This window comes from Ixodes scapularis, unplaced genomic scaffold, assembly GCF_016920785.2.
Source record: "Ixodes scapularis isolate PalLabHiFi unplaced genomic scaffold, ASM1692078v2 PGA_scaffold5__190_contigs__length_132052651, whole genome shotgun sequence".
Classification (NCBI taxonomy): domain Eukaryota; kingdom Metazoa; phylum Arthropoda; class Arachnida; order Ixodida; family Ixodidae; genus Ixodes; species Ixodes scapularis.
The window spans coordinates 121,113,054-121,135,621 of NW_024609880.1; the positions used below are offsets into that span (position 1 = coordinate 121,113,054).

The 22,568-nt window shown below is 46.8% G+C and overlaps 1 protein-coding gene across 1 annotated transcript; it reads left to right on the plus strand.

Annotated features, from left to right (window-relative positions):
* Nucleotides 1-1,208: 1,208 nt before the first annotated feature.
* On the plus strand, nt 1,209-3,584 carry LOC121838063 (the record flags this gene model as incomplete). Its single annotated transcript, XM_042294060.1, has 1 exon — nt 1,209-3,584. A coding segment is annotated over exon 1 (2,340 nt), but the record flags the coding sequence as incomplete, so codon positions are not given.
* Between the last annotated feature and the right edge of the window lie 18,984 nt (nt 3,585-22,568).

The window sequence follows — 22,568 nt, forward strand, 5'->3', positions numbered from 1 at the left end:
CTATGACACCTGTCTCGTGGATGGCGTCAGAAATGAAGCCCAGGAGGGTCTTCACATTTAGGCTATAGTAGAGATCTACAACATCGAGCGAGAACGCTCTTACAGCTTCAGTGCCGGCGTGTAACTCGTCCAGCACGGGAAGGAGATCTTCCGAATTCCTTAGTCTGAAGGGTTGGGGGAGCTCTAACGTGCCGAGATGTTTCTGCAGAAACTTCGCCAAAGGCCTCTGCCAACACCCCGTCTCGGATACAATGCTGCGGAACGGCACGCCTGGTTTGTGGGTTTTAGCGGAAAAGAAAATAGAGAGGTATTGCTTCGCTGGAGCAAGAACGGCACTTTTTAAAGAAGGGAGGTTAGATGAATCGCACATTGCCTTCACCCTGGACCTGAGGGATCCGGATGGCCGCGGCAGAAGTCCAAACCCCTCCCTCCTAAGTCACACTTTGCGTGCATCCCCTACATACACAACACCTCACATCGCCTGAAATCTATTGCGCTCGGCTTCAACACCAACGTTGTATTTTCCTGCAAGTTCAAATTAGCTTCTATTTGTAGAAAGGTCAACAACCCCGGTCCAGCGCCCCCGTGCCAGAAAAAGCACCAGACCAATTATGTAACCTGCTGCAAAGAGTGCGTGTATTCGATTCCCATGTCCTGCGGTGCTAAATACATCGGACAGACGGGCCGATGCCTAAACGATCGGGTGAGGGAACATGCAAACGAGATCAAGAAAGCCGCCTCCGACACTTCGGAGATTTGTTACCACCCGATTGCAAAACACACCTCTGAGTGCAGCGAACCCTGTTCGGCCGACCTTCCCTCGACCACCAGGATTGGAGGTCACGCCTCAAGATACGGACGAGAGATCATGGAGGCCTTCGCCATGCACTACAGTCGCAGCAACTTCGGATCCCCGTCCATAGGCTTATCCAGGAGGGAGATAAACTTCCTGGGGCCAGAGCTGACGTCCCTCGTTTCAGCGGCTCCGAGCGATTAGATATCTACCCCACGGGATCGTCCCTCATTTCCCTGGCTCTACACTCTCCCCCATCGCTTTCCCACTTTCCAGTGTAGCGTCTTTCACCCTCCCCTCCTTCACCTATATATGCAAACTTCGGGTCAATAAATGTTGTTGCTAGTTGGAAGTCTTCGTTGTCCGTCCCCCCTTTCTATGTATCTTCCTCATGTCTAATTACAGTTACCAACACGCTCGTTTTGTACTTAATTCGTTCACGTGAGCTCTCATGTCTTGTCCCAAGCAACCGACCTCGGAGTTTGATCCTGGTGAATTCTTCCAAGCTGCAGTTTTCCTCTCCAAGATGACACTCTTACGTTTACGTCTGCGTGTTTTGGGATACTCAATTCGCAAGAAGGTCCCACATGGATCCATCAAGCAGATCATGGGATTTCATTCAAGCAACTGGCAAGCAAACCACAGGGTGATGCAGATCGCTCGGGACGAGATCTCTAATGAACTCCGAGTCATGCAGCAACTCCTGCCCTCCGTGATGTGCGGACACCTGGGACCCAACTATGATCGCCATGCAGCCTTCAGGTTTCTACAGGAGTCGGCCAGCACCCTGCTGTCAGACTCCTGGAACCATTTTCTCCGTCACCTGAGGAACGGTGGAGACGTGTCAACCAAGGCCCAACCAGAGCCCCCCATCAACTTGTCAGGGGTTACGTTGTCTCCGGCCACGGAAAGCCTGCTCGCCCATGGACCTAAATTTGCCCCACCCGTGAACAGCTCCAGAGTCGACGAACTGGCGTCGGTGTACGAGATCGCCGCCAAGATCCCGGAGGATAGCCGTCAAGACTTTGTCGGTGCTGGTACAAGGGCTGTGTGCTTCCACGGGGGGAGCAGGAGAGCCAAAAACGCCTCTACGCCAGTCATCAAAGAACTTCAGGCCGGTGAGCTGAGTTTACTTCAAGCTGACAAAACGGGTCAGTTCGTCATCCTGAACAAACAACAAATGCAAGAGAAATCCGACGAGGCCCTAAAGAAGAACTTTATCGGCCTCAAAACGCGGCCATCCGGATCCCTCAGGTCCAGGGTGAAGGCAATGTGCGATTCATCTAACCTCCCTTCTTTAAAAAGTGCCGTTCTTGCTCCAGCGAAGCAATACCTCTCTATTTTCTTTTCCGCTAAAACCCACAAACCAGGCGTGCCGTTCCGCAGCATTGTATCCGAGACGGGGTGTTGGCAGAGGCCTTTGGCGAAGTTTCTGCAGAAACATCTCGGCACGTTAGAGCTCCCCCAACCCTTCAGACTAAGGAATTCGGAAGATCTCCTTCCCGTGCTGGACGAGTTACACGCCGGCACTGAAGCTGTAAGAGCGTTCTCGCTCGATGTTGTAGATCTCTACTATAGCCTAAATGTGAAGACCCTCCTGGGCTTCATTTCTGACGCCATCCACGAGACAGGTGTCATAGACTTTCAAAACTCATGTGGCGTCTCGCTGTCCTCATTTCTCGAATTGACACAACTGTATCTCCAATCAACGCTTGTTGAATATGAGGGTAAAGTGTACATACAAAGGGCCGGCGTTTGTATCGGGTCTTGCTTGGCTCCCGTCCTCAGCGAAATTTACCTGTTTTATGTTGACGCCAAAGTTCAGGCGGACCTTCAACGAGATTTTCCCGATGCGAAGGTTTTTCGTTATGTTGACGATTATCTCATCCTACACTCCGCCATCTCTGACTCTGCAGCCATAGAGACCGTGTTCCAGAAGAACTCACATGGGCTTACGTTCACCAAAGAGGCCCCCTCCCCTGAGGGCTTACAGTTCCTGGATCTCAGGTTGGTCCCAACTAGCAAAGGTATCTGCTGGGCTCACCAGCAGAGGTCCTCTAAGCCCGTTCTTCCTTTCAACAGCTCACACTCAAGGAATGTAAAAAATGGGATCGTTCGAAATCTAGTTGCTTCGGCAAAGGTTAAATCCTGTCAGCACCTTTCCGCCCCCAGCCTATCCAAGCAGATTAGTCGCCTCATAAAGGCAGGATACCCGAGAGACCTGATTGAAACAACAATCAAAAGACTTGTCGCGGGGCAGAAGTCCAAACCCCTCCCTCCTAAGTCACGCTTTGCGTGCATCCCCTACATACACAACACCTCACATCGCCTGAAATCTATTGCGCTCGGCTTCAACACCAACGTTGTATTTTCCTGCAAGTTCAAATTAGCTTCTATTTGTAGAAAGGTCAACAACCCCGGTCCAGCGCCCCCGTGCCAGAAAAAGCACCAGACCAATTATGTAACCTGCTGCAAAGAGTGCGTGTATTCGATTCCCATGTCCTGCGGTGCTAAATACATCGGACAGACGGGCCGATGCCTAAACGATCGGGTGAGGGAACATGCAAACGAGATCAAGAAAGCCGCCTCCGACACTTCGGAGATTTGTTACCACCCGATTGCGAAACACACCTCTGAGTGCAGCGAACCCTGTTCGGCCGACCTTCCCTCGACCACCAGGATTGGAGGTCACGCCTCAAGATACGGACGAGAGATCATGGAGGCCTTCGCCATGCACTACAGTCGCAGCAACTTCGGATCCCCGTCCATAGGCTTATCCAGGAGGGAGATAAACTTCCTGGGGCCAGAGCTGACGTCCCTCGTTTCAGCGGCTCCGAGCGATTAGATATCTACCCCACGGGATCGTCCCTCATTTCCCTGGCTCTACACTCTCCCCCATCGCTTTCCCACTTTCCAGTGTAGCGTCTTTCACCCTCCCCTCCTTCACCTATATATGCAAACTTCGGGTCAATAAATGTTGTTGCTAGTTGGAAGTCTTCGTTGTCCGTCCCCCCTTTCTATGTATCTTCCTCATGTCTAATTAAAGCGAGAGAGGCTGCGCCAAGGCGCTCGTTGCTTGCAATGGGAGGCGAGAGGAGGAAAGGCGCATGGAGCAACAGAGTTGCAACAGAGCGGGCGCCTGCTCTCTTGCAGGCAACACTGGCGCATATCCTTTCTCGAATCCTCTCCCTCAGGCGCCGCCATTAAATTGCAAACGCTCTCCAGGTTTTGAGTTGCGCCCACCCTCACTACAGCCTCCCTACTATGCGCAGCGCAGGACGGCGTGGCGCCATCTCGTGGACGCTTGTCAAACCACAGATGCGGACTGCCATCTCGCGGATGTTTGTCACACTCGCTTCATTTCGCGCATATTGCGACGGGTGTCGGCCATAGGCGTCGGCGGCTTTTAGTCATGGAGATCAGACTCGGAAAAAGGTTCGAGTCGTACCAGGATTTCGATAAGGCTTTTCACCTGTTCCAAGTGAATGCTAACAGTTGGTTCGTCAAGAAGACAACTAAATCGGTGGCCGTCGTCAATGCCCTCACAGTTGAAGCGGTGAAACTTGAAAGCAATCTCCAGTTTGCTAACGCGACTTTCACGTGTAAGCACGGTGGACGTCACAGGACGACCGGCACGGGGATTCGTCCGAATAAAAGGTACGTAAGTCATACCTTGAACTAATGAACATTTTTCTGCAAGCCCATTGTTTTGGTAGTGCGGTGGTACCGCTGATTGGTTATCAGTTCCACGGCCACTCGATTAGGACACCCCTTGGGAGCGGCCTGCCGTATGCTTCACTCCGCCGGTGAGAGCGATAGTTCTACTTTACCCCGCAGCGCCAGCTGTGGTGCTCGTTATCGGTGAGAGACAGAGTTCCTTTCGAGGGAGCATATCGAGGAACTCTATACTTCGTTTCTCTATGTACTCTATGTATTTGTTAGCCGCGCGTGCTAAAGGCGCGAAATAGTTGCTTCAAAGGAAGCCTCGGCGGCTGCATGAGCGCTCGTGGAGTAAGTGCTCCAGTCAAGGCAGTAAAGGCTATAGCCGCTCGCGCTAGCACAGCGTTCGCGGTTAGTCCATGCTAAGGTAAGACGAAATATAGTGAGAGAGGAGCAGTACGCCCGGCCCGGCCCGGTGTGGCTATTTAGATTTTTTTTTTTTCGTGAAGCCGCAAGTCTCAACTGAAACGAGTGCCTGATTGCATGAATGATGTGACAAATTTGTGTAGAATAAAAGCACATGATTCTTTCTGCGAAAAGGTCACTCAGCTGCAGGTTCCGCGTTAAAGCTGCATTCTGCTGGCAGTATTAACGAATTGTCGTTTTCTTGTTCCCGTAACTGTTGCCCCGTTTCTATTACCACTGTAATATAGTAGTTATAGTTCGATATAGCTAGGCCGTTTGATTTCCGGTTTTAACCGACGCTCGAGCACGCGCGAGCTGTGCCATTTATTCATCTGTGAAGGACAATATAAAATTGGATTCCGCGTGCATAACTTCAGCAATATACACTTCATTGTTCACAAAAAACAGACCAATGAAGTCATATAGTTCACAAGCGGAGTACCTTTCGGGAAAGAGGTTCCGCGAAAGCCTCAATATATCTCTAGTGGGCTGTTTAGGTCACCAGCCCAGTTTGCCAAAAAAGGTCTGAGGAGTTTTCTGAGAAAGAGCTCGCAGAGCTCTTCACTGTGGTAGGGGTCTCGGCAGTTAACACACCACATCAGCGGGCAGTCCATAAGGTCTGGAAGCACAGCGCTCGAGAGGACCTTGCAAATCCTTCCACAACCACGAATCTTTGCCGACTGTAGAGCCCTCTCGACAAAGGTGCAGACGAGCTTGCACAGCCAGACAGCTTCAGGTCGTGGATAGCTGAGTCCTCCTTGGTCAAGGCTAAACATGGACTGATATGCTCCGTCATGCGATGCATTTCCCTTAAGTTGCGCTTGCATTCAGGACACGTCACCTGAAAAGTTTAGCGTGTTCTACACATTAGCCTTCCTTGCTTTTACTCAGAAATTCTTATTGCTTTGCTAGGTTGAATGTTTCAGCAATTACTTTGAAATTACGTCAATTTCTACAAAAAAAAATGGTCACCTTTTGTTCGCGATCGAGGGCCAAGTAGCCAGCCATGCAAGTCAGCGATGCGAACTCAAGTTCGGAAGAGACTTCATTGTACTTCATCAACTGCAGGATTTCCTGTTTCACGAGTGGAGTTGGCACATTTCATTGCCGTCTGGCACTCAAAACTAGAGCGCGCATTTGCATTTCCGGCAGCTTCCAAAATGCCAACACAAACCACACAAGCGAGCGCAGAGTGACAGTGTGACACTACGATATTTTCGCCGAGCACAGCGGTGCATAGGTGGGGGGAAAGTGAGTTTTGCTGCCTTCTGCGACCGCGGCAGCACCTCGGTATCGGCGAAGCCAATGACAGGCAGATATTTTATCTGGGTATTCACCTTATGTTGTACCGCAGCGAAGTCTGGAAGCGCGAGCTCGTAGCGTTGACAGCTGCCCTTACTGCACGAGAGCTTGTGCCGCCGAGATCTGCCCCAGAGCAAGGAGCTCGCGCTTACAACCTTTCCTGCGGAACAACATAAGGTGAAACAGAGTATAGCTTTCAGCTCAAAAGACCGCTCACCGATGTGCAGCGCCCCCACGGAAAATGGGAGAAGTTCTCCTCTCACGCGCGCTCTTTTGTTTTCGAAAAAACATCGGCAGGCCGCACCAACAGGGGGGATCGAGTGGCCGTGTCAGTTCTGTCTGAGCAATAGACCGACCTCACTAAGCAATCCACGCATCCGTGACGCCGCCATAACTTTAGTTTGCAAAACGCACCCGGCCGTGCACGAGGCGACTCGTGCCGTCTCGTGCTCTGCACGTGCATAGCAGGGAGGGTGTCCCACGAAAAGAAAGCCTGGTTCAGACAGTTGCGTTTGACACGGTTTGACAACGTTGCGGCTGCGAGAAACCGGGACATCCCTGCTGCTTACATCGCGTGCCAAAATGATTCCTTGAATTGGATTCAACGCTTCATACGAAGCACAGATGTTACGGTGACTCGTTTTCGGTTCTCGAGGCAGCGCAGTCAAACGCAAGTGTCTGAACAGTCCTTTAAGTTCCCTCGATGCATTCCGGCAGCGGCGGCGTAACTAAACTGGCTGGTGAGATCGGTCTGTTAGCGGCGCCATCGCCACTCTTGTTGCCCTTGCTAAGGAAGGTAATGAAAGCCAAACATAGGTATCCTAGCCGTATACTTCTAGATGAGTGCACCACGTTAAATCTAACTGTTCTTTCCATCGTTTTTTCTTCACCAGAACAATAAAGAAAGAAATCTTTTAGCATCGCTGCTAAGAGATTGACCCGGCAGCTGGAAATCAAAAGCATTGTGGTTCAGCATAACCATGAGACATCAAGCGAGATCTCCGACTCCTATCCAGAGGCGCGCAGGCTTCAGGATGATGAGAAACAATTCGTACAACCACTCCTTGAGATGAAAGTTCTCCTCAGTCTGGTTGTGCAAAAGCTGAATGAAACGACAGGTAATTATTTCTTATGTTCTAGTATGACAGCTAGCCATTCCATCATTTTCTATTTCATTCCATTTCCTTATATTTGATTCCTCAGGTCTCAAAAGCTCACTGAGATCTCTTTCTTTTGAACTGATTACAGGCAAAAGAATCGTCGCCAAAGTTCTTCAAAACCTGAAAAACGCAAACAACCGCAGAGAAGACGCGAACAAGCTTATGGAGGTCATCGAGGAGTTCCGTTCCAAGGAGCATATCAAGGTCATCCCAATCACTGATAAGAACCAAGAACTGCCAATCCCATTCATCCAAACACAGCACATGCAACAGGTCATCCCATTCTTTCCTGGAGTTTTGCTTCTTGACGCAACCTACCGGACAAACAACCTAAGGAAGCCCTTTTTTGTTTTCGTCGTGGAAGACGGCTCTGGCCGTAGTAATGTTGTGGCCCATGCCAGTGTTGCTTCGGAGCAACAGCATGTTGTTACACACCTGCTGGAAACTTTTGTACAGGAAAATGCGAGGGCACCAGACACAAATGTGGTGGTCACTGACAAAGACTTCACCGAAATTGCATCGATACGGGAAGCTTCCCCTTCCCAGCCGGCTGTGCAGTTATGCCAATAGCTCACGTCGCCAATTGACGACATGAGGGATCAAAAGCGTCGCTGTGGTCGGCCCACCACAATTGGCCGAATGCTGACTATGACGTCAGCCAAGAATGTCTCATGGACGGAAATAAGAGGAATGGAAGACCTTCAATTTTGACGGTGTTGGCTGCGCTGCTTTGCGAGCGCTATGGTTTCAGGCTTCTACCATGCCAATTACAAACACCATCGAACTTGTTGAACACAAGTTAATGACGTCACGAAAGGTAACAAAACGAGGGGGTCACCGAAACATCTTTAATATTAGATGTAGCAGATAGCCTGACGACTCACAATGAAAGAAGAAGAGATAAGACACGCCGTCCGGCAGTGATACCCTACCAACACAAAGTATCACACAGCTTGAAACGAATAGCGTCTAAATAAGACATACAGGTTGTAACATCAGCTCCTGACAAAGTTAGAAAATTCTGTCCAAAAATCAACTCCGAAACGAAAGACAGGAACACTGCTCAGTCTAGCCTAGGTGGTATTGGTCTAGCACGCACATAAATATATCAACTGCAACGTCAACGTCGTTTACAAAATACCGTGTACATTTGGGAGAGCGTGCGTCGGTCAATCTGGGCGCTCCGTAAATGTACGACTACGAGAGCACGATCTTTCCATGCATGCGTCACCGTCAGGACACTTGGCCATACATGCCAGAGACCGTAAATGCACTCATATATTCAATCAAACAAAAGTACTCAAAAGCTTTGGGAGCGAGAGAGCCAGAGAAATGTTTGAGGCAAAAACTATAATAGAAAAAGGAGACACGTGCGTTAGCACACCATCAATTTCACTGTCCCAGAAAAAGATAGGGCACCTCTAGCTTTTTTCTTAATCTGGCTTTTTTTTTTCTTTCCTTTTACACTTCTATCAGTCTCTTAATTCTGTTAATTTTTTTCTCAAATAATTTTTTAATCATTTTACGAGGGAATACAATTGGCATTTTAATTTAGTAAATTTCCTCTCATTTTCGTCTTTCTTTTATCATGCATTAAACGATCAGTTGTTAGTAAGCGCTTCTCCTGTTCATTCTTTGTTCTGTCCTTGTCCTTTGCGCTTTTGTAATTGAGATGTTTAACCAAATAGCCAAACAGTTAATTTTAATTCTGCTTTGTTTCGTGCTGCCTTTGGGCTTGCTCACTCTATTTTTGGTCACAATCCCCGCGCAGAAACTAACGCAAACTCTCAATGGCAACCATTTTAACTTCTTTAAAAAGACCCCCCCCCCCCTCATAATGTACGCTTGTCCTCGTACAAATTTTCAAAACGTTTGCTCGCATGAGCCCGAAAATGCTCATCCTTAACAAGACTGCTGTTAAGTTTCCAAAGCACCCAATCCCAACGCGAAGATTGGACCACTTATTCCCAAGAGTAAGCATGCCTAAAGCATGGTCACTGGACGACACATGTTTAACCACGTAGTCACTACAAAGAGGCAAAAGATCGACCGAGATATACGCTCAACCGAGTCTCGCATGGCTCCGGCCTTGGAAATGCGTGAACTGAATATTTGCTTGACTCAATGTCAAGCAAATGAAAGCAAATAACAGCAACGTCCTCAGAAAAATACTCGGAAACAAGATCGTTCAAACAAAAATAATTGGAACTTCGACCGGGAGCACCGATTAGCTCGATTTTCTGGCCTACAAACACAGTTAAAATCCCCATGACAAATAATGACTCGATTAAAATTAAAATTCGTGCCGAGATTTTAAAAAAAAAAAAAAAAGAATTGCGTTCATTTTTGCAATTTCGCGCGTACAAACAAATAATGCACCAAACAAAGTTAAAACAGAAAACGTCGCGCAAGACAATACGACCAGAGGAGCATGAATGCACTGCCGGCGAATAAACAGACAATATCCGTAGAACAACCCCACAGCGGGAGACACCCAAACGTTAAAATAATTCTGAAAAGGCCGCACCATACCGCTAGTTTTCGTATCTTGAACGGAAATAATATCCAGCTCGTTTTCAGAAAATAACAGTGCCGACACCTGGCTGCCAGACCACGAACATTAACCGTGGCCACGCGTAAGGCCACTTCGAACGTATTTATCACGAGTGATTCGATAGGCCACGAAGGCTGAATGACAGTACAGTATGCTTCAAATAGCGGCCAGGCTCTTTAAATCGACCGCAAAACGGTTTCTGAACCGATCACGCTTGGGTGTCGTGCAGCGTTGCCCACAGATGGTGCATTTCTTCTACAAAATTTGCAAAGAGCGACCTTACCTCAGAAACAAAGTAAAAAAAGAGAAAGGCTTAACGTCTATGAAAACGCAAAAAATTGCCATCGGTCTTCAAACAATAGCGCGCCGTTTGGCACGGGAGACAAGAGATGGCGCCAGCGGTCGCGACGCCAACTGCCGCCAACGAAGCCGCATCCGGCGCCGAGAGCCGGCGTCATTAGGGGGTTTTCGTAGATGGTTCTCGCCGAGCCGCAACGCTCTCCGCGACCCGCTAGGATACTCGGAGCTCTACAGTCAAGGACATCGGCGCGCAAGCGCAGTAGCGGCTTCTTCGTTGCGGAGGGCTAGCGGGGGGGGGGGGGGGGGGGGGGGTGAAACGCGGCTGCGTATTTTCGGCACCGATTTGAAATCCAAGGGGCGTGGTCAATGACGTCACGGATGTCGAAATAACAGCTTTTGTTTTGACGTCCTAGTTATTTTGACGTCAACAACACGGTTTCTTTGGGTGCCGTTGACTGCATTTTGAAATGTCGGTCGCTCGGCGTGTGTGTGGCCGGGTGCTCGGCGGTGTCCGCGCTGGTACGTGATGACAACGTTGCCGCCTGTACTCGTCGCGTTCTCAGGAACATCAAAATAAGCGCTTTCCATTTTCAAGCTTCGTCCAGTGCCGTCCGTCACTCCTGTTGCAAATGAACATCACGTGTACTGGAGTCGACAGAGCCCAGCCGCAGTAATTTTGTGCGCATTTGTTTGGAGCTGTACTTGTGTGCAATCCGACGGATTATCACCCTTGCATAGAATAGCTGCGTGATCCAAAGCAACTAGCTCGCGCTTGTAGCGCTGTCGTCGACAGCATTTCTTCTTTTTTTCAGTGTTAGTCGTAAAAAAGAAATGTAAATATCGCCAAATGCCCCAACAGAACAAAATGTTCGAAAAAAAAAAAAGTAGGCCTCCACTGCGGATCAAACCCACGACCGCTTGCGTATGAGGCAGACAGTTTAACCGCAGAGCCACGCTACAGCTTCGAAAATCACGTTTTGATAATTCATTTTATACGAGACTTTCGGACGCAACTTAACGCGGAGAACCGTCGGAGGAATACCGTCGGACGGCACTTGAACTGCAGTGTTCTTGAACGCTCTGCAAAAGTGCCGTCGGACGGTACCGTAGTCACTACGAATCTTCTTTGACAATAGGAGTGACCGACGGCACCGGGCGAACGAAATTGGAAAACACTGGTTCTGGATACGCGACGATCACAGGCGGCACGTCGACACACACCAACGAGTACATCGCCGACCGACCGACGTTTCAAAATGCAGTCGGCGGCGTCCAAAAAAAAACGTGTTTACATCAAAAATGACCAAATAGAATCTGGACGTCCGCGGCGTTACTGGTCGCGTCGCCTGGACTTCAAATCGGTGCCGAAAATATGCACCCCCGTGATAGCCATCTCCTTGGATACCCGAGGCCAATGTTGCCGGACGGAGTCGAAGTTACGGTTTTGATATCTGCACGTGCTTAACATTAGATAAAAAAAATAATATATATATTTATATATATATATATATATGCAGTTTTTCGCAAATCAACCCTTACAAAAATGGCAGATCTGGAAGCTTATATATATATAAAAACAAAAAACAAATATGGATATATAAAAATTGAGCAGATCTGGCCATATCAAGCACATCAGTTTATATAAGCCTTATTTAGACAGATCTGCCCAATTTTTATATATTCATATCTGGGTGTGCCAAATAGGGGTATATCTGCCTCCTATATCAGGTTTTTTTTTTTTTGTTTCTTGCAGATTTGTTCTTAAAAAGTAATGAAAGCTACACTTATGCGGTTTCTGCGAGTGAGCTGTACGCCCAGGGCGAGGTTACGTGGGGGGGGGGGGGGGGGGGGGCTAATTTTTTCGATTACTCGGCTAATTAATTAAAATTCGCTATTTAACTTTTCAATGAGTGAAAATAGGCATACGGTTCCAATAAGAAGCTTGCAGGGCGTCGTCCAAAATTCCTAAATCAGTCATTTTTCAGAAAGTCTTTCAGAGCGTGAGACGCGCACTAAAGTTACCACTCGTGAAGCAGGTACAAGGCTAGTGGTTTCGGTAAGGTGCTCGCGCAATTTTTCTATGTCTTATCTAGCCCCAGCCTGGTACCTGGTCCACGAATGGTAACTTAAGCGCAATACTGCGCTTCACACGCGCTCAAAGTATTTCTAAATCTTACTGTTTTAAGGGTTTTGGACGACGTTCAGCAAGTTTTTATTTGAAACTATGTCTATTTTCACTAATTAAAAGTTAATTAATGAATTTTAATTAATTAGCCGTCTTTTCGCAAAGATTAGCAAACTACATAATGTCCCCCTGGGCGTATAACTCACTCGCACAAACCACATAAGTGTAGCTTGCACGGCTTCTTTTAAAACAAATCTGCAATAATAAAAAAAAAAAACCTGGTATCCACCATTCTAGTGGTTGACTCTTCGACCCTCCACAGCGAGAGCAACGGTAAACTGTGCCGCGCTCGGCTGTAGCAATTACCCGGTATCCCGACGATCGTTTCGTCGGCATGAACTGCAAGACAGAGTGACATAGTGTCTGTGAAGTTAGAGAAAGGACGAGCGGGAGGAGAGGGATACGTCCGCGGATGACCGAGTTTGCGGCACGCATCTCATAGCGGCGAGCAACTGCACTTTTCTACCGTTGTTTACGTTCGCGCATGCCTTTGCATCGGCTTTCGCCCATTCGTGGTGTAGATGCCCTGTGCCTATCGATACATAACGCTTTTTTCCCGCCTCGAGCGCACCTTCGGGGCTCCCGGCAGAGTACGGGCGATTGTCGCGCCGCGGGCCCGGCCAGACGGCGATCGGTCGGCGGCGGCCCCGTGTGCAAGCTCTCCGAGACGCCGCCGTCAGGGGATCGGTTTGTGCCGTCCGCGAGACGATAACCCTTGCAAGGAGCGAAAGTATGTAGGCAAGCCGGTTAAGAAACATCATAATGTAAAGCCCGAGTCAAGGAGAGCTGTCCGTTATTTGATTTATCCTCATCTCAGGGTTTAGATTATGACGGTAACCTAGCGTTGTTTACCAGTATTTTGCAAAATTGCAACAATCTTTCTACAAGCGACTCGTAAAGCCGCTGGTCAAATGTTAGAACGCGTGATTGTTGTTTTTTGACGACACGTCAAAACTTTGTCGGTGGCAACTTTCTGCTTGTAGCGCAATCGCACCAATGCCGAAACATTCTGCACAATTATTCTCCCGACTGCCAGGAGATACACACGGCCGAATTCTAGAGGTAATCTGGAAGAATACCTTTGGAAAACGATCAATTGTCGCGAAGTAGGTTGCAGCGCACTTACGTTGACGAGACGGGACTTGAAAGGTGTAATCCAAGGGAGATGTCGACATGGCCACGGCAAAACCATTACTCAAGCACAAAAACGAGAAGGTGCCCGTGAAGATCCAACACGATGTAGCACAAGCTGTCGTTTGTAGAACCGAACACTAAACGCATCACAAAAAATAATTGGGCTTCATTGAAGAAATATATTACAGAAGCAGACATACGCAGCAGCCATAGATGGCGATTCACACACCAAACTATGTCCGGCTAAAAGCATTCCAAGGTGTGCTTGCGCATTCCGAGATCGCCAACGGCTAATGCGTCATCCGTCAAATCACGTGACCACACACCTTTTACAACGCTTTCAGCTTAGGAAGACAGAGAAAAGGAGAGAAGGAGAGGGCAAAACGGGGTTTGGCGAACAAAAGGCTTATCTTATGGGGCATCAACGCGACCACAACGAGCGCATTTGTCAGCTGTACCCAAGGTTAACAGTGCAGTGAATGCTATGTGTGGCCTTGGGCTCCAGGCACGTGCGATGTCCTGCTTTATCACTAAACTCTAAACTGTAGTCCCATGAACCTAACCGGAGACACGATTGGCCTAAAACACGCGTACTGTCTACCCTGCTGTCAGACTTGTGCCCGTTACTCCAAAAAAGTTATTAATTACAATTACAATTACTTGGCCTAAAAAAGTAGTGGATTACCGTTACAAATTACTCCCCGTAAAAAGTAACTGATTAATTACTTCGTTACTTTACTCAATTACTTTTGCGTTACTTTAAAGAAACACGCAATATACCTGCAATATCTACTGCGTGTTTGTGGGGGGAATTTCGGGCCCCATTTTACGACGATGGATCTATAAAGCTCTAAAGGACTGGAACAGGTGTTCGATATGAACGAATCTAGCGCTGTCCACCCGGGACAGAACTGAATCCTATGAACATGCGATGAATGCATATGGGTGGCGGAGGCACGCACACCATTCGAAATATGGCAACGGCAAACTTTAGAGCACGACTCTCTTAAAGATGTGGTTTTTCTACGGTTGATATATATGGCCTAAATAGGGGCTGGCTTAGCCACTAAAACCAACTGGCTGTAAGACCTGAATCCGCTACTTGCGTTTGGGCAGATTTCAGAGTATCGCTTGTTGAAGGTTGTTATCCGGCCTTGACCCACTTGATCTTTTTTCTTGGTCATCAAACTAATCAAAACTGAAACTTCACACGAAATATTCATCCACAATCTTTCAGCCAAGCTGATTTCTTCGTCTAGAAAATATTAAAAAAGCACAATTTTCAGTGAACCGCAGGCTTCGATGTACCTCACGCGTTTACAGCCGCCTTGCGCTGCCTTAACTCCTGTGGAGGCACCCTACTGTGTCCATGTCAGCCACTGTTTTTTCTCAAAACGCTCGGGCTGTGTTCTCTTTCCCTAAAATGTCGGAGTAAGTTCCCGTAGGCACAATCCGCTGACGAGAACCCCAACATTCTCGTTTCTAGGAGTATGGGTTCAGCTTCGAAGTCCTAATCCCTTTTGGCTGTGCTCCCCGGCCACCTTATCGCCTGCTGTCTAAAGTTACTGTTTAAACTGACAGTATTGTTGATGCTTCATTCATTTTCTGTTCCAATGAGCTGTTGCCATCGCTTCCCTTATGTTTGTGCCTTACGCATCCGCTAGTGCGAAGACAAGTGACCGAAACTACAAAGCTGGTTGGTCTAGCCAGTATTTAGCTTTCACAGCGCTGTCAAAGATGAACAGGGTGAAGATCTCGTTACATTTTTTTTTTGTCAGCGGGATGGGTTTGTGTAGGCAGAACATCGACAAACAAAGGACGGTCTTGTGTGACAAAAAAAATGCTGATTGGTTTTTGGGGGACAACACCCAGGGGGTGGGACGGAAAAGAGGGGATTGGGAGGGGCGAGCGGACATCTGCATTACGGTCACAGTATCCACGTTCGTACTCTTCATGACACCCACTCGATGGTTTTTTGGGCCATTAGTTTTCTGCTCTTTTGTGCGCTCGAAGCAGTCCGTCCGTTTTCCAAGTCGAAGCTTGTTGCCTTCATGTAGACAGTCGAACCCTCCCAGCCTGACTGCTTGTACGAACAAGTCCAGAAACGGGCTCTGGCTGGGCTGTCGCGGTTTTCGTGAATTCCTTTCCTTCGCCAGAACTAGATCTCTTCGCGAGCGAAGAGATTTCAGTAATTTCAGCAACGCGTTACTGAAAGAGTAATGAAATTAGATTACAAATCACATTTTCAGAAAAGTAACAGATTGGGGGCATGACACGCGCAAGATGGAGCGCTCACCGTTTCTGCTGTTGCAGGTTCTTGTCTTTCTGAATTCACTGTGCGGCGGCGCCAAGCCTGGACTACGCGACACGGCCAGATCCCCTACCGACTTCTTCAACATAACGACGACACCAAACCCAGTTCTGGATGCTTGGGCGACACTGTGCAGGCAACCTGGATCGTCTGCCACCGGCGGGGCCGTATATAAGGACGCCCCGAACGCACTCCTCTTGGGGCATGACACGGGCAAGATGGAGCGCTCACCGTTTCTGCTGTTGCAGGTTCTCGTCTTTCTGAATTCACTGTGCGGCGGCGCCAAGCCTGGACTACGCGACACGGCCAGATCCCCTACCGACTTCTTCAACACAACGACGACACCAAACCCAGTTCTGGATGCTTGGGCGACACTGTGCAGGCAACCTGGATCGTCTGCCACCGGCGGGGCCGTATATAAGGACGCCCCGAACGCACTCCTCTTGGGGCATGACACGCGCAAGATGGAGCGCTCACCGTTTCTGCTGTTGCAGGTTCTCGTCTTTCTGAATTCACTGTGCGGCGGCGCCAAGCCTGGACTACGCGACACGGCCAGATCCCCTACCGACTTCTTCAACACAACGACGACACCAAACCCAGTTCTGGATGCTTGGGCGACACTGTGCAGGCAACCTGGATCGTCTGCCACCGGCGGGGCCGTATATAAGGACGCGCCGAACGCACTCTTCTTGGGGCATGACACGCGCAAGATGGAGCGCTCACCGTTTCTGCTGTTGCAGGTTCTCGTCTTTCTGAATTCACTGTGCGGCGGCGCCAAGCCTGGACTACGCGACACGGCCAGATCCCCTACCGACTTCTTCAACACAACGACGACACCAAACCCAGTTCTGGATGCTTGGGCGACACTGTGCAGGCAACCTGGATCGTCTGCCACCGGCGGGGCCGTATATAAGGACGCCCCGAACGCACTCTTCTTGGGGCATGACACGCGCAAGATGGAGCGCTCACCGTTTCTGCTGTTGCAGGTTAGTTATCGGACCACCAGTCTTAGTTGCCGATCTAGTAATTACTGTCTGATTGCTGTGTCATGCCCCAAAGACACCCTAGCCTTTCTTCAATGTGTTTATGCATTATTTGAATCTTTCTTTGCTTCCTTGTTGTCTCACTCCCAGCTGCTAGTGGCGGGCGATGTAGAATCTAACCCCGGACCTGTCACTGACAGCCCGGGCATACAGGAAAAAATATTGGCTACCGTTCAGAGAATAGAAGATGGTCAGGCAGGAATTATCTCGGAAATAAAAACCCTAAAGCAACAACAAAAAGTCTCGGACGGGCAGATACAAAGACTAACTGCGAAAGTTGCTGAGTTGGAGGCCGAACTGACGAGATGCAAAGCCACGCTGAATACCCCTGCCTCCGAAGATGAACTCACTGTCATTTCTTCAAAGTTGCATGATGTGGCATATAGATGCGATGACGCTGAAAATCGGCTTCGTCGGTCTAACCTGCTATTTTATGGTATCATCGATGATGCAAATGAAACATGGGCCTCGTCCGAAGGGAAGGTGATAGATTTTTGTTCCCATCATTTCGAAATCGGCATCCACCCAGATAGTATCGAAAGAGCCCACCGAATTGGAAAGTTTAACACTGTGAAAAAACGCCCTATCATTGTAAAGTTTTCCAGATTCAAAGAAAAAGACCGCATCCTGTCTTCAGGTTTTAAGTTGAAAGGAACACCCTTTTCTGTTGGAGAAGACTTTTCTATCTCAGTCCGCCACGCAGGAGGAAACTAATCGAATTCGCTAAGAATAAAAACGTTTCTTTTAGACTATCATTTGACAAACTAAAAATTGATAACACTATCTATATGTACAACCCTGACTCAGACTGCGTTGAACTCATGCCAAGATAGCTCAGGAAAAATAAGCCACCGATCCCACGACGTGCTGTTTCGACGAATTCTCTCCCCGTCATAAGCCCCCTGCACTTACTGTATCATTCACAAATATTCGAAGTGTGATACCGAAACGCGATGCATTCTCTTCCTATCTTTACGACACTGATACTGACCTCGCGATTCTTACTGAGACATGGCTGAAACCTGATATTAAAAATAAAGAAATCCTTAATAATGGTTCTGAGTTTAACTTCTATCGTCGAGACAGACCGGACAGGCGAGGTGGTGGCGTGCTGATTGCCGTTAAAAAACAGATTCCTTCATACGAGATTCCAAATGATTGTAGTTTAGAGATAATCTGGGTTAGCTTTTATTCCTCATTCCAAAAGAACATCCTGGGTGTGTGTTATCGTCCCCCTGACAGTGGCCCCGAATTTATCAACATACTTCATGATCAACTTTATGCCCTACACCAGGCCTTTCCAAACGCGAACCTGCTTTTATTTGGTGACTTCAACTTTCCACTTATTGATTGGTCCACTCAAACTTCACATGGTCAGCAGGAAATAAACTTCCTGGATGTATGTCAAAACTTTAACCTGGTACAAATTGTGAATGAACCGACACGTGGCGACAATATTTTGGACTTAGTTCTTACATCATATCCCGAGTCTGTTCATTCATTGTCACTTTTTACCGGTTTCAGTGATCATAAGTTGATCAATGTCAGCATTAATCTTCATACCGATATAGAGCGAGCAATGACTAAGCAAATTCGTGATTATAACAAAGCCGACTTTCCCTCAATTAACGAAGCACTTTCTCTCTTTTTTCCATTTTATGCTGATGGATTTCAATATAGAACTGTTGAAGAAAATTGGCACCTGTTTAAGACTAAAATATCTGAACTAATCGATGCATTTGTCCCATTAGTCCACATTCACTCCAATAGCAACCAACCATGGTTCAATAAATCCCTTAAACTCCTAAGCCGAAAAAAGAAAAGACTATTTCGCCTTGCTAAACGGTCAAATGTTCCTGAGGCGTGGGCAAACTATAAAAAATGCGAGGTAGAATACCACTCCACTATTATCCTGGCCAAAGAAAAATATTACGGCTTTGACTTACCCTTCCTTCTAACTAACAACCCCAAAAAATTCTGGAAAATAATATCACCGCAGGAATCTCACCAGGTTATTTCCTTATCCGATAATACCGGGAACCCTGTAGCTGATGCTCTCTGTCCCTCCGTTTTTAACGAATTCTTCGCATCAATATTTACTAGAGAGGACCAATCGAACGTTCCACCTGTGGCAGATTTTGATTACCCATTCATGAATCCCATTTCTATCACAAGTTCCGGTATTAGTCAACTTATAAGTAACCTTGATATATCCACGTCGTCTGGTGCTGATAACATCTGTTCTAAAATCCTGAAAAATACCAGTGAAATTTCTTCGCAGCTACTGTGCCTGTTATTTCAACAATCTTTGTCTTCTTGTTCCATTCCTGAGGACTGGAAAATTGGGAAGATCGTTCCAGTCTTTAAGTCTGGCAATAAATCATCTGTAGCTAACTATCGCCCCATATCCTTAACCAGTGTCGTGTCAAAATTGTTAGAACATATAGTATTTTCCCATTCCATACGACATCTTGAAAGCAACAACTTCTTTTACAAGTACCAATATGGATTTCGGAAGGGCTACTCATGCGAAGCACAACTGCTCGAGTTCACCCACGATATTCATACTAACATGGACTCCGGCTCTCAAACCGACGCTATTTTCCTAGACTTCTCTAAAGCATTTGACCGGGTACCCCACTGTCGCCTAATATCCAAACTTTCTGCTCTAAACCTGGATTCCCTCACGCTCTCTTGGTTACGTAACTTTTTAACCCTTAGACAGCAATTTACTGTGGTTGGCAACTTTCACTCTACGACTACCGATGTAACCTCTGGTGTCCCACAGGGCACAGTCCTTGGGCCCCTTCTTTTTCTGATTTACATTAACGATCTTCCAAACACCGTGTCATCTACAATCCGGCTTTTCGCTGACGATTGTGTGTTGTATAGAAAAATTAACAACCAAACTGACCATGACATCCTACAAAGTGATATTAACAAGGTCCTCGACTGGTGTGTAAAATGGGAAATGCAACTAAACGTAAATAAATGTAACCTGGTTTCATTCACTAGGAAACGCTCAGTCTCATCTTTCTGTTATGCCCTAAATAACGCTTCTCTGCCTGATGTCTCATCTTACAAGTACCTCGGCGTGCATCTGACCTCGAATCTGTCTTGGGTTACCCACATTAACATTACAACTGCTGAATCGTCACGTGCTCTCGGGTACCTAAAGCGAAACCTAAAAGCCGCACCCGCGCATCTACGCCATCTAGCCTATAATACCTACGTACGCCCAAAACTAGAATACGCTTCACCTATCTGGAATCCTCATCAGAAGTACTTAATTAACCAGTTAGAATCTGTCCAAAACCGTGCCGCCCGATTCATATCATCATCTTATTCCCGATTTGCCAGCGTCTCCCTTCTTAAGCAAAATAACTCTATTCATCCCCTCGAGACTCGTCGACTAATCGCACTTCTTTGCTTACTTCATCGGTTGCATTATAACCCCGGTCTTTCCAGCTCATCACTTTTAGAACCACCGAATAGAGTGTCACATCGTCAAAATAACAGCAAAAGCTTTAAACGCCTTTTTGGTTCAACGTTAGCATTTAATAACTCACCACTTCCTCAAGCCATCAAACACTGGAACGGTCTTCCCGACGACATTGTCATCATATCTGATGCAAAAATGTTTCGCAGTGCACTTACTAACTTCTTTCTCATCCCCGGCTAGTATGCAAGCTGACATTCTTCGGTGCTCCGTTGTATTAGCATTGTATTATGTTATTTTGTCCCAAAGTGTTTACCATGACTGATTTAACTACTTTTAGTTATTTTCATGTGCTTATTGTCGTCATTTGTCGCACATCAGTATGTTCTAATTTCAGTTATTATTTTGTTTCAATGTTTTTGCGTTGTACTATATGCCTTTGTTGGAAAATAACCCCCCCCCTCATGTAATGCCCACCGGGCCTTTGAGGTATTTTGAATAAATAAATAAATAAGTTACAAAATTACTAGAAAAGTAATTAATTACAAGTAATTCCGTTACTTGTAACGGATTACTCCCAAGTCTGCCTGCTGTCAATACCGAGTGAACATACGGCTCTATGAGGTCCAGCTTTTTAACTTCCAAAGAAGCTGCCCATCTTGAAAGTGACCTAAAACGATGCGAGTTTGAAGATACTATGTTTTACGCTGTAACGTATAACTCACATTATAATTTCAAATGAAAAAATAAACACGACTATTTTTTTTGTGCACGATGTCGACAAATCGATAAATAAATATGTATATATATATTTTTTACCAATAAATTCAAACTCATGTCTACACTGTCAGGTTCGCGTTTTTAAATTTCAAATTTTTTTAGGGAAGAGTTACCATAAAAGACACCACGGAATTTCAGCACACGATGAATCGCCGACGCTCGTAAACGAACGGATGCGATGCTGCGCGAACGGTTTTCGAAAGAGCTGCGTATTGTACTCCGGGCGCAACGGCTTCACAGCCGTTCGAAGGGAAGAGGATTCGGGACGACAAAGTAGCGCGTCTTGCATCTTCAGTAAGCTAACGGTTCGTGTTTACCCGCTCAATTTTAGCGGGGAAACATTAACAAAAATTAATTTCACTGCCAGATTTAGCGGGCAAATTGACGTCACGAGACGTACGTACCAATTCATTTTCTCGCTAAATTTAGCGGGGCGGTTACACCGAGGGCGACACCGACACTGCTTAACTCGGAAACGGGTGCCTAAGAGCTGCGACTAAAATCCATTATTTGATTAACTCGCTTTCCGATCGCACTTCGTCATATTGTCACACATCAAAAATACAACCAAATTTCATTTGTCTTTCAACCTTCAAAATGCGCAATTCATTAAATGGTCAAAATACCTGGAATAACTTCACGTTAAGGATGTTAACAGTGGTTAACAAATTACATGAGACTCGTGAAATGTAGATCAATCAACTAGTGTCTTAGCAAGTACATATGACTTGTTGCTTGCACGACCGAAACGGGCTTATATATCATTATCAGGGGCTATATATGGTCTATTTACGGACTTATATGGCCACATCTGGCAGTATTTGCCCACTTATATGGCGAAATACCGCCGTATTTGCTCCCATATATGACGGAATATGGCCATATTTGACTGGTTATATTATCATATTGGCCGTATATAAAATATATGAGGACCATATCTGACATTTTCGGTCGGGAAATGACGTAGTGTCTCTTTCTAGAGCTTTTAATCCGAAATCACTCATTTTCTCGATCGAAATCTTTGGAATTGGCGGAGTTGCCCTTTAAATCTAGGTCATCGGTAAGGCTTAAGATCCAGATTTGGAATATGTTGCAATTTCGGGGGGAAGGGGGGGGGTGGAATATAAATAAGTTAATGAAATAAAAATAATGACTAAATGAATCTAAATAACAATATAAATACAAGATATCTAAACTAGAAAAAAAGGTAACGCTGAGAACACAAGATACATTATTTTTAAATTCGATATATTTGTAAATATGACATTGCAAAGTAATTGTGAACTAGAAATTCACCAGGCGTAGATCAAAATGCGTTTCAACTATTGCATATTCCCACAGGGCAAAAGGCTAAGAAAAATTAAAAATTTGATAAGCACAATATGCAGTAGATGACACTAAGCCCAATACCTGTAAGAATGCAAACTAATTCTAGCATAGTT